Genomic DNA, 13,037 nt, shown 5'->3' with positions numbered 1-13,037 from the left:
AGGGAAATGAAGGCTATGTTAGGTTCCTAGGAAATTGAAGACAACAAAATGCTATCAAGAGAAAATAAATATAAAAAAGAGAAAAAAACAAAAAAGTTAAAGAAAATAAAAAAATAGATTTATTTATGTATTTATTTATGTTACTTCAAATTCTTAAGACTTCTTCCATAACCAAACTCTTAGAACTCTTCATGAGTCAAACCTCAGGGTGTTGACTATCTTGAAACCAAGTCCATGTGTTATTTATGGGGACTACACTTCTCAGTGTCTACCCAACCAACTTGGCTAGCCTGGCAGGTAAACATAGGAAAATAATTTTATTTGACATTTTTTTTTCTTAGTATTTTTATGGGATTATTGTGAGTTTCTCTTACATTTTTTTAAGTAATTACTTAATTTGTTCTTATAGACAAATATCAAATAATAAAAATTAAGGATTGAGAATTCTAATTACAATATGAAATAATTATTATAGTTTGAACCTTTTCTTTTATAAAGAATTTAAAAAGAAAACAATTGGCCCATACAAAAAAAAAAAAGAAGAAGAAAATTAATCAGATTTAACTCAATTGTTCAAGTAAATTAATTTTTGAACAAGTATAATTGAAAATATTTTTAATGAGCAAAAGTAAAAGAGTTGCTTATATTGGATTTTCCTATTTTTATTTTCCAAATTTTTATAAATTATATTCTTAAACAAAATTTTTTATTATTTTTTTTCTTATTAATAAAAAATAAATAATAGATCCCATTTCAATAATAATAATAATAATAATAATAATAATAAGTGAATTTAATTTCTTTTTTGATAACTCTTTTCCAAAACAGTTTTGAAAATCAGTTTTTGATAATGATTTTTGAAAACTATTATTTGATGTTTTGTAAAATAAAAGGCTGTTTGAAAATTCAAAATGTTTTTAACTTATTTTAAATATATTTTAAAAATGATTTTTATATCAAATACTTTATTTTTAATCATTCCACAAGCTTGTATAATAATTTTATAAAAAACAAATGAAAATAATAAAAATAAATAAGAGATGTTATATGAGAACATCATATTTTATGTTTTTAAAAATAGAAAATAGAAAACAGTTTTTGATTGTTAAACCCATTTTTTTTGTTTCAAAAAATAAAAACTATTATTGAAAACAATTGTCAAACAGATCCTAAATATTCCAAAAATTGATAAGCTCTTTAAATCATTTTCTCGACCATAATTAGTGAAAAAAATACAAAAGAAATTCAAATATGAAAAACAATTTTCTTTCTTACCATACACACATATACCATATAAATATTTAAAATAATTCTTAATTATTTCAATTGTTGGGTAGAATGGTTTATAAAAAAAATTAAAAATATCTCAAATTTATTCTCCACCACATATTATTTTCAAATTATTTTCTAGTTAAGAGTTTATGAAATATGTTTTTAAATGAAAATTTTAGTCCAGAAAAATAAATTTATTCAAAAAAAAAATATTTTTAAAAAATTATTATTTTTATTAAAAGTTTATCAAATGAGAAAAATGATTTCATCGAAAAAGAAAGAAAAAAAAACCTAAATTTCTTTTTCCCGCAAGGGGCGCTAACTGTACGAAAAACAGAGGACAAAGAAGTGGAGTGGATCGCGGGAATTCACTCCCAGTCAGCCGGTCTGTCCGCTCAGTCAAAACCTCATTTACAATGCGGTGAAATAAAACGTTGGAAATCAAAAACGGTCTTCTGAAATTAATCAAATATAAATCTTATTTAAAAAAATAATTAAACCCCTAAAAATTATTTAAAAAATCGAAAAATGTGTATATATATATATATATATATATATATATATATATATATATATTTGGATTATGGACATGAGGGGAAGCGGAAAAGAGAAAAAGTTTTTTTTTAGAGAGAGAAAGTTGTAGAGAGAGAATTTTAAGATCTCAGTCATACATATCACCAGCTATGGATGAAGGAGGGGGAGGAGGAGGAGGTGGAGGGAGAAGGAGGAGGCCGTGGTTTTAGAGAGAGAAAGTGGTGAGGAATTTCAGAGTGAGAGAGAAAGTGAGGCGGGAGATTGTGGTGCGTCCTCTGTTACGATCTTCTTCATGAGGGGGCTGATGCGTGGGAGGAGATCGATCGGTTTCCGGCGACTCTCCGGGCGCTTCTGCGACCGTTTTCCTGCGGCCTGATCGCTGATTTGGAGTTCAAGGTGATGAATTGTTGGTTTTCCTTTGGATTTTTTTTTTTGTTGTGTTTGTGAGGAATTCAGTGAATTCGAGGCTGTGTTGTGTGATTTGTGGTGAGAGATTTCTCCGGCGATGTCGATCTCGTGGTTTCTTGCATAATTTTCGGTTTTGTGGATGTTTGATTGGATTTTTTGTTTTGTTTTTCTGCTTTGAAGTTTTGATTTTTTTGGATGTGTGTGAATAAATGCGCAAATATATGAATTTCAGATGTAAAGAGGTGTTTTTGGCGGAGATTACTGGACTTTGGAGCCTTAATTGGTTTCAATTTTGATGATTTTTTTTCTTCTTTGGCAGGGAAAATTTTGTTTGAGAATTAGGATATAAAAGAATTTTTTTACCCCAGGAGGTAAGAGAATATACAAAGAAAATTTTGCTCAAGATCTGTAGGAATAATATGAGTCTTAAAGAGATTTTCTTTTTTTGATAAGCTTAATGTGAAGATTTCTTTCTCTATTTTTTTTCCTCGGAAAAAATTTCTGAAGTCCAAAGAAGTATTTTTAGTTCCTATGAAGCTTCTCTGCATGCTCATTTTTGTAAAAACCAAATGCCTTTCTTGTTTGGACTGTGCATTTCGTGAGCAAAATTCTCTACTCTTCTTTGGTAATTGGAAGTTTGTGAAGTGAAAATTCAGCAACTGAAAGATGACATTTTGAATCATGAGGGTGGGTTATGCATCACAAATTATGTCCTGTTTAGAAACTACTAGTTCAATCTATGCAATTCTGATGGTGAAAGGCTTGAAATTTTAAAGTAAATGTTCATTTTTATCTCCACAAGGTCGTTTTGGGGTGGAACTTTATGTTATAGCAATGGGAGGAGAACATTGTTTTGATTCAGTGCAGCAATTGGTGAGGCAGAATATTTTTCGAGCATAAAATGCAGTGTGAGGTGTCAATTTGCTTTCATTGATATACGCTAGCATTTTGAAACTATGAAGATTGGTTGGTGTTCCCAAAAATGTAGACAAGACTTCATGTGCAGGCCAGAGGGATTTTTATGAAGTCTAGTTGCTTGTTTAATCTCTGTGTTTCTGAAAAAGAAGGTGACATACGTTATGGAGCAAGGAAAGCCAAGTTGAGTGTTTACTGGTTAACTTGTAACTCAATAATTCAAAATTATGGATTTTATGTGTTGGGCAGAATGAAATTGTTTCAGTAGGGCATTAATATCTCGTGTTTCTCTCTTTGTTTTGAATTTCTCTACGGACAGTCCATCCTTCTGACTAAAAGTAATAGCTTTTGTTCAGGAAGTTGTTGTTTATGTCATGTTTTGCTTGTTGTTGTATTGGTGAATGACGTAACATGATATTTCATTAGAATGTTGAAAAGGTATATGGGCAAGGAAATCATATAAATCTTTCTGATTATTGGTTAAAAAGATTCTTATTGCTGGAAAAATTTAGTGTGTAATTTCCATCTATTTTCAATTTATCACCTGTTGACGTTCTCTTGTTTACTCATATCGAACAGCATCCAGAGGACTACTGCAACTTGTCTAAATGGTTTTCAGATACTCTCTGGAGGAGTTGAAGATGAAAATTGAAGGGACAGTTTATGAATCACCGACCATGGTTGGTGTGCGGGGATGTTCCATTTTCCAGCTTCCCGGTTCCTTTGATGGAGACTTGGGCTTTATGCTGAAGAATTGTTATTTGTTAGCATATATTCTATTGGCTAGACAAAATAATAACAAGGTCAAAGATGTTGGAAAAGGCTTACTTAACAAGGAGATGTATATTCCTAGTTTGGACTGTATAGGACTAAAGAAAAAGAAACCTATGATTAGGGCATGGGCAGGAGAGAATCATGGTGGTCAGGCATCAGATGATAGTTTCCTACCTGGTCTTAATGATGACACGGCATTAGATATTTTTGCTTGGAGCAGCAGATCAGATTACTCGAAACTTGCTTGTTTGAATAAGAAATTCAAGTCATTGATTGGCAGTGGATATTTGTATAAACTCAGACGCCGGCTTGGAGTCATTGAACACTGGGTTTATTTGGCCTGTATTTTAATGCCATGGGAAGCTTTTGATCCTGAAAGACAGAGATGGATGAGGCTACCTAGAATGCCATGTGATGAATGTTTTACTTATGCAGACAAGGAGTCTCTTGCCGTAGGCACTGAGTTGCTCGTTTTTGGTCGTGAACTGTCAGGATTTGCAATTTGGATGTATAGCTTGCTTACTCGTGATTGGTCAAGATGTCCTCTGATGAACTTACCTCGTTGTCTCTTTGGTTCTAGCAGCCTTGGGGAAATTGCAATTGTTGCTGGGGGAAGTGACAAGAATGGCCATGTTTTAAAATCTGCCGAGCTCTACAATTCTGAGCTGGGTACGTGGCAAACATTGCCAGATATGAACCTGCCACGTAAACTGTGTTCAGGATTCTTTATGGATGGGAAATTTTATGTAATAGGAGGCATGTCGAGCCACACAGATTGTTTAACTTGTGGAGAAGAGTACAATATTGAGACAAGGATATGGAGGAGGATAGAGAACATGTACCCTGGGTCCAATATAGGTACACAATTTCCTCCTGCCATGCGATCTCCTCCACTGGTTGCTGTTGTAAATAATCAGCTTTATTCTGCTGACCAAGCAACCAATGAGGTAAAGAAATATGACAAGTCCAATAATTCATGGAGTGTCGTGAAGAGGTTACCAGTTAGGGCTGATTCTTCTAACGGTTGGGGTTTAGCATTTAAAGCATGTGGTGACAGCTTACTCGTGATTGGAGGACATAGAGGGCCTGAAGGTGAAGTTATTGTGCTGCACTCTTGGGAACCAGAGGATGGAAATGCTGGAGGACCAGACTGGAACGTGCTTTCTGTCAGGGAGCGAGCAGGTGCTTTTGTGTACAACTGTGCAGTAATGGGCTGTTAATGCATTTGTTTCTATGTTGTCTTTGGTGAAAATCTTTGACTTGTGGAGAAAACCAAATACCTCATTGGTTGGGAAAGCATCTTATGTTTTCTCGGTATCATTTATTGGGCATTTAATTTGTGCTTTCTTTAAAATTTATTTATGGCTCTTTGGTTTTATGGCTTTTAAAAAGGTCATAATGGAACAAGTTAACATTGAAACTTATTACATGATTTATTCTAGATCTTTTTACTGGTAAGGTTATACCTTAGTTCTTTAAGCTTGCTCCCAGATTTTTCATGTTCGTTGAATTTTCCTCTTAGGAAGAATGAGATTGTCTTATTTTCATGCTGGATCCATAGTTGAATTTTCCTTTTAGGAAGAATGAAATTGTCTTATTTTCATGCTGGATCCTATCTTTTACATCAATTTTCATTTTCTGAATATGAAGTTCTTTTCCCTATAGTATTCTAGTAGAACTGTAGAAATAGTGAAAACAAAACCGCCAAAGGGCACCCTGGTTCTTGTAATTCCCTGTGCAATATGTTTAACACTGTTTTGAACCATATTAAAGAAAATTGACTTTAAACACTAGTAGCATCTCCACACTGATGTACGGGAATTTCTTTCTCTTGAAATGGCCAAACCTATTAATCGAGTCCTGATTCTGACAGTGCCAACAATTTTGGTCTCATTTGAGTGATATGAGTCACGAACCTTCAAAGTGAAATCTATAAACATAAAAAAGAACGAAGTTGAATTGATATGTCTAGATAATCTGGATCTGCTCTTTCTGTATCAGCTCCTTTAGTGCTTTGATAATAGTATTGATTGAAATTTGACAATATGGGTGGTTAAATCATGTTGATTGTTCTCAACTGAAACCATGTTGATCAAATTATCAGAAAGACGAGTTTTTGTTAGATGCTGTAAAAGTCATCAGATTACCCAAATATGCTTTGTCTTGTTTGGTATAGATTCAACTAATGAGATTAAGGTCCGTCTTACAAAGCATGTGGTATGAATCAAAAAGATTCAAGAGAAGAAATGGAAGAAGAGAGGAAGTACTGGAAAGATAAGTCAGTAGAAGACGACTAAAAAAGTAAAGAAAAGAAGAGATCACCCAGGTAAGTCTAGGATCTACACTATTAGTTATGAAGCCAAGAAAACGTAACTTCAATTAATTCACTCAAGACTAGTCTAGATCGTGGTTATATTGCATCCTTTCATAGTAGAGGCTGTTTTTTAGAATAGCATTCACTAACCTTGAAAAGAAGCAACTAGAAAACTTTTATGAAGCAACTTAAACTTTCAAGTCCCTTATTCCTAAGTACTGTAACTTGTATGAGTAACACTATTAGATTCCTATTAGCAACGTGTTGAGCATCATAAAGTTAAACCAAAAGGTTTTTTTTCTCATTAAACGTGATCCTACAATTAAGAGTCTCAGTCTTCTTATGTTTGGTTTCCACATAGGTTAACCTATTGCATACTGCTATATTTTCATAAGGAGAGAGACACTCTAGCGTGAAGCTTATTATCTATCCTATCATTCTGCTTCCTTTAATTCTTCTCTGTTGCTCCAAAGTGCAAAAGTTGGGGGGAAAGACTGTACATGGAAGAGAGAGGATAGTTAAAGAATGGCTTCCCTGTGAATAATTGAGAAAAGGGCTTTAAAGAATTGGCTTTATTGAATTGGATTAGAGTAGACCATTTTTGGTTTAGGAGTGCGGTGTTGAAGTATGGGTATTAGATAATGTCTCAGCTATATCTATAATTAATGTTGCTTGTGATTTTTGTGTGGAAGCATAAGTGTAGGAAAGGTGTGGTTTTTGATAGATGTGTGTTAAGGAGACGCACTTTTGATGCACATACATGACAGTGCCACAGTAAAGAAACTTCTTTTAAGACTGGGGCACATGGCAGCAAGCTTGCTAGAAGCTACTGGGCTGGTAGTTGACGACCTCTATGCTCATTTCAGGAGATGGATATTGAGAGAATCTGAAAGAATTTTCAGTGAGTCAAGCGGAATCTCATTCTATCAAAAGATTATTTGGAGGGTTCGGGTTGCTTCCTCTAGTACTTAGGTGCAATAGCAACAAATCTAGGAAACGAGGATATTATTTGTTGTTAAGAAAATGTTTGGAATTGGGAATTAGTAGGGGAAATAGTGTGAATAATCTAGGAAATTTAAGGATGAATTTTGGCATTGACATTTGAGGAGTGGTGGAGGAAAGCAATAGATTTGGGAATTATTTGGAATGATTTGTGATTTTCTGAAAAGATTTGGGAATTATCTCAATGTTTCTGCATATTTGGGAAGGACTTACGAATCTCTATTAATACTAAAAAATTTCGGGTGAAGGATATTATGCTTTGTTTAAGAAGTGTTTTTGAAAAACGATTTTGATGATTGTTTTTTAAAATAGTTTTCAGTTCTTTTGTGAAATAAAAGTTTGTTTGAGAACTTGAAATGTTCTTAACCTATTTTTCTATATTTTTAGATATTATTTAAAAATAATTTTTATCTTTAGTGCTCCATTTTTAATCATTCTCTATTATATAATTAGTTTTTTAAATAGTCATCGGAAAACAAATAAAAACAACTAAAAGATGTTCTAACAAATATCATATTTTCTATTTTTAAGAATAGAAAACTGTTTTATGTTTTTCAAACATATTTTACTTTTTTGGAGAACAGTTAACAGACAAACCCTTAGATTTGAAGATCTTCATAGTTCTTGCCTAACTCGATTTATACTATAAGTTATCCTTACATCTAATTTCAAGGATGATGGCAAATTTACACTACTTTTGCACACTGCTGTATGAAGTTCTTAGGATCTTGACCATGCTGCAAACTGTCTGTAACTTAGTACAATTTGTTATGCTTTTGTTTTGGTTTTTCATGCAGGACTGCTTTAGGACATTACAACTCAGAAGCTTTGAATTTATAGTTTGAAGAAATTGGTTGTTGATTAACCATCCTTTGTGCTATTTGGAAAGGAAGATCCATTTGTATTTTTGAGAAGCATTTTAAAAAAATGTTGAGAATGTATAGCTTGCGCGGTTTCTTTTGGCCTTTTATGAAGGATTTTTTGTATATAGGCATCAATTCTTCGCCTTTTCTTTGACATAAAAAAGGATCAAGAGCCGAATGATGAAATAGGATTGTGCACCTGAACAAAATAGTCAGAATGAGGATATCCCAGAGTTGAATGACAAAGAAACCTTAGTATCGTACCAGTTCTGTTATGTTCTTTTGATGTGCTAGAGTTTTGATTTGTTAAGTACAATGTTAGCTGAGATGAGAAACCTACTTCCATGTTTAAATGCAGGTTTTGAAAATAGAAGTTTATTTTTTGTTCCTTAATTTTATTTTTTTCTTGAAGCTGCCTTAGCTGTGAGTGTTCCGGAAATTATGACTCTCATGCAACAGTCTGATAATTTAAATTCTGAGGATGTTACTCCAACCTTGTCTAGTAAGTTCTTTCTACATTTGATTGATTTTTCGTGTATCTTGGGGAGAATGGAAAATGGTAGGATGATGTTGTGCGCCTTTGATTGTTGAACTAAGCTTGTCCCCAACCTGTTGACTCCATTCCAATGTTCCATTTCCTCCTGTTTAAAGATTCCAAATGACAATTTTTTTTTTTTTTTTTTTGTTATTGTTGTAGTATGTGGCTCATATTGAGTGATAGACATATGGAGAAAAAGGGGCAAATGTTATAACGGAGCATTTTTCATTCAAACTTGTATTTTTATTGTTTAGGGCGAATGATAGGTTGTCTCGCGATGCGGTTCAAGAGTATTTTTGGAATTTTATTACCTAAGGTTTAATATAAATACCCTTTTATGTAACCTTAATTTGAGATATAGTGAAAGTCTTCTTCCATATTCCGTGGACAGGAATCATGTTTTTCTTTTCATTTTTGTCTAATTTTCTCTCGGGATTGGTTGCACGAAAATCAATAATTTTTTTTTCTTTTTAAAATCTCATTAGTCAAATGACGAGATTGAAAGACAATAGGGCTTGACCGAGTCTTTTTCCTCGCCCCACTAGGTTTGATCTGGCCATTGAGTAGGAGCTTCTTGTCTTACTTGAACAATTGACAGAAAAATCCTTGGTAGGATATAACCATGGAGAGATTTCGTTTACCATACGCCCCCATTACTCGAACAGTTAGTCTCTTTTCCACACTAGGTAGGTTTGGTCTGAGTATCTAGCAGGAGCAATTTACGGAAAGGTCCGTAAATCCCTCCAGATTACTCAAACAGTTGGAATCTTTTCCAATTTTTCAAGCCGGTAATCAAGCAAGAGCGCTTGAGGTCTGGCTCGAGTGTTAAAAAGGGTTTGGGAGGTTTTGTGGGAGTTCCAGATTTAAGTCCAAATGGGGAGATAAGTCATTTGATAGGGTAACTTTTGAGATCTCTTCTCCAATTTTCCAAGCCCAGCTAGGTTTGATCTGGTAATCAAGCCAGAGCATGATTGAGAGAAAAATGGCAGATAGGGTAAACCTCCTAGAATTCTTCTCTTATACATCCCTATTAGTCAGATGCTCTGAGCTTTTTCCAGGCCAGCTAGGTTTGGTATGGTTATGGAGCAGGAGCTTCTTGTGTTACCAAAACACAATGAACAGAAAAATCTTGTTGATTGGGTAACCTTAAAGATTTCTTTTTCTTCTCCTATCCCTCCCTCTAGGTCTTGGATTTGTTCTCTAAGCCAGCTAGGTTTGACCTGCTGGGAACTAGAAAGACTAGAAAGAATTGACTGAAAGAATCCTCTTGATGGGATACCTTGAGATCATTTTTTTTTCTTATTTATTTATTTATAGGCAAACAAGAATGTATAAAAAGTTTATAAGGTAGACAAAAGATGTTAAAAATACAAAAATTATGGTGTGTTTGATAATTATTTTTTAGAATAATTTTTTATTTTTTAAAACAAAAATCAAGGAAAATACATTGGACTATTAAAAACTGTTTTTTGTTTTTTATTTTAAAGAATAAAAAATAAAATGTTTTTAAATAACATATTTTAGGTATTTTATTTTGTTTTCATTTGTTTTTTTATTTTAAAAAATAATTATATAAATATGTAAAATGATTAAAATAAAATATTAAATATAAAAAATATTTTAAAAATATTAAAATTAAAAATATTTTAGATTTCTAAGCAAACTTTTATTTCACAGCATTAAACAACATTTTTTAAAAGTTATTTTTCATTTTCGAAAATAGTTATCAAGTCCTAAGGGTTTGTTTGAAAATATTTTCAAAATAGTTCTAAAAAATATAGTTCTTAATAATAGTTTTTAATTGCTTTTAAAAACAAAATTTTATTTAAAAACTTAAATATAAAAAATAATTTTCATGATTTATTCTTCATGCAGATCTTATATACTCTTATGTATAATACAGAAGGTTTCAAAATATTTATTGTATTTTCAATTATTACTCAAAATAATTGAAAACATCTTAAATTTATTTTAAAAAATTACTTGTTTTTGAACAATTTTTTTTAAAATTATTTATATCATAAGTTTATCAAATATGTTTTTAAAATTTAAAAAATTATTTATTATTTTAAAAATACCTAAGCCACCATACACATGTAGTCAGTCACACGACTCACACCCTCTCCTGCTATCTAGAAATCAACCGCTCAACCTTCGAGATTCTTCTCCTAGACATCCCCAATTGTCAAATGGTTGGAAAAAAAGTCTCCAAGACTCCCCAATAGTCAAATATTTGGGGTCTTTTTCCAAGTCAGCTACTCTTTGGTCTAGTCATCAAATAGAAGCACTTTATGTTAAACCATCAAGATTTCTTCTCCTATACCTCCCATTAGTCCAATGGAGGGGACAAGATCATTAGGGTGGGGACAGCAAGGATCTTTTCCAAGCTAGCTAGGAACGCTGCCATGGAGTGAAAGCTCCTTATTTGACTAGAAGGGTGGACACAAGCATAAAAAAATCATTTGGATCTCTTGGGATTTTTTAGAAACCAAATATAGAGTTTGATGTTTTTAGAAAATATTTTTAGTCTAAAAACTATTTTTTGAAGAAAAATCATATGTTCAACAAAATTGAGGAAAGAAATATTTTTAAAATTTTAAAAAATCGGTTGCGATGTTGAAATATTATTTATAGTGTTTTCTGAAATAACACTTGATAAACTTTTTAAGAAAACACTTGAAATAGAAACACTACCAACCACACTCATAATCTCGGGTTCAAGTTTCTTCCTCAACATGTAATTCGTGGACTCTTTGGGCTCACGGAGCTATTACCTTTTTTGAGGGGAAGGCTAGTAGGTCATCGAACCAAGTAGCAGACTGGGATTAAAGCTGGGTTTTCTGGGTTTCTGAACGAGTATTTTGTGAGGATTTATGGGTCGATAAGCAATCAAATGGACAGCATGTGAGATTGTTGTAGGAAATCTAGCAACTTGCATGACTTGAAAACCGAAAAAATTCTCTAGGCTTTACTGGATTTCTTAGGTTGTTCTTTTTTATTTTTTTTATTTTTATTATTATTATTATTTTTATTTTATTTTATAGGGTTCTACCGGTTATGGCATATTATGAATTTCATCTTCTCCGGTGTTCCTTGTTTCATAACTTCGGATGCCTACGAATCCTCAGAGAGTAGCCCAAAAATTATAAATGTTCTTTTACAACGACTCAAGTTTTGAGCTCCAACATGCACCTTGTGAACTTTTTAACTTTATATTGAAATTAATTTCATCATCTTTTTTGTTGAATGGTTTTTTTTTTCAAATGTTTGTAATCTCAATTTATTTTTCTTGATTAGATGGATTGGGTTTCAGATCATACTCTATAAAATTAATATATATGTTTGCTTGTATTGCACTTCACTCAGACTCACACCTTATATTATATCTTGTGCCCAAGTTGTTGAAACTTTTGCTATTGATGTACACTAAGTGCCTTTTAAAACTATGTATGGATAAAATTTCTAATATTTTTTTTAAGTAAATAACTCATTAGAGGCAAAAAAAATTAATAAAAAAGGATAAAAGCCATATGTTTTTATTTTATATCGAGCCAGGTCCATTTGGGAAAGTTGTCCACTATTCATTATGTTATAAAAGATTTTGTGTTATCATTGGATTAGTCACATTGGTTTATGTAATGAGGTTATAAATATACGAGACCAAATATAAGGTGTAAAGTGAGAAAAAAAAAATTGGATCATTGTATTAAAGCAATGAGACCAATAAAGTAATGAAACTAAGATGCACATGTCACCTTAGTAATGAAATCACTTCCTAAAGTACAAAACAATGAAATTGAAGTAAAATTGATGTCTTTGATTGATGATATCTCTTTAGTATGATACTAATAATAATATTAACAAATGAATTCCTTATATCACTCTAATCAACCATAAAAATGGTATGATATCTTTACGATATGGTACCAATAAATATATATCACTCTAAATTCGATCCTTTTACATTCTATTTAGGAAAACAAAAAAAAAAAATTAAATTAAATTTCCTACTTTGTTTGAAAACAAAGGAAAAGATCAATAAATTTAAAGAAAAAAACCAATTTAGACTTAAACCTACTCCATATTTTCCTTTTCTTTTTTTTTTCTTTAGGTTATAATTAATTTCTCAAAGTATTAAAAAAATTATCAAGAAAAATAATTTTATCAGATTTAATTTATCATATAAAATAAAAATTAATATAATTCAAATTATTTAATTTTTATATATAAATAAATAAATAAATAAAATGAGCTTAGAAAAAACATTTTAAAATAATTTATTAAGTTTAAATATATATATATTCCTTCATAAGAAACAAGGTCATTTTTCCCTATCACTTTCTTTCCTTCTATTTATCCTCAAACTTTACAAGATCTAAAGAGAGCCAGAAATTGTGAAGATCACGGGTCTTGACAC

At 31.7% G+C, this 13,037-nt stretch overlaps 1 protein-coding gene across 1 annotated transcript; it reads left to right on the top strand.

The window, feature by feature from the left end:
• The first annotated feature begins 1,844 nt into the window (after window positions 1-1,844).
• On the top strand, window positions 1,845-5,382 carry LOC100244336 (F-box/kelch-repeat protein At5g60570). Its single transcript, XM_002270200.5, has 2 exons — window positions 1,845-2,202; window positions 3,709-5,382. Exon 2 carries the CDS (start codon window positions 3,738-3,740, stop codon window positions 5,121-5,123), a length of 1,386 nt encoding a protein of 461 aa, XP_002270236.1. The 5' UTR covers window positions 1,845-2,202; window positions 3,709-3,737; the 3' UTR covers window positions 5,124-5,382.
• The last annotated feature ends 7,655 nt before the right edge of the window (window positions 5,383-13,037 follow it).

The sequence above is a fragment of the Vitis vinifera genome, chromosome 16 (assembly GCF_030704535.1).
Source record: "Vitis vinifera cultivar Pinot Noir 40024 chromosome 16, ASM3070453v1".
NCBI classification, from domain to species: domain Eukaryota; kingdom Viridiplantae; phylum Streptophyta; class Magnoliopsida; order Vitales; family Vitaceae; genus Vitis; species Vitis vinifera.
Note: the sequence above shows the minus strand (reverse complement) of the source record. Positions and strands in the feature narration are given on the sequence as shown.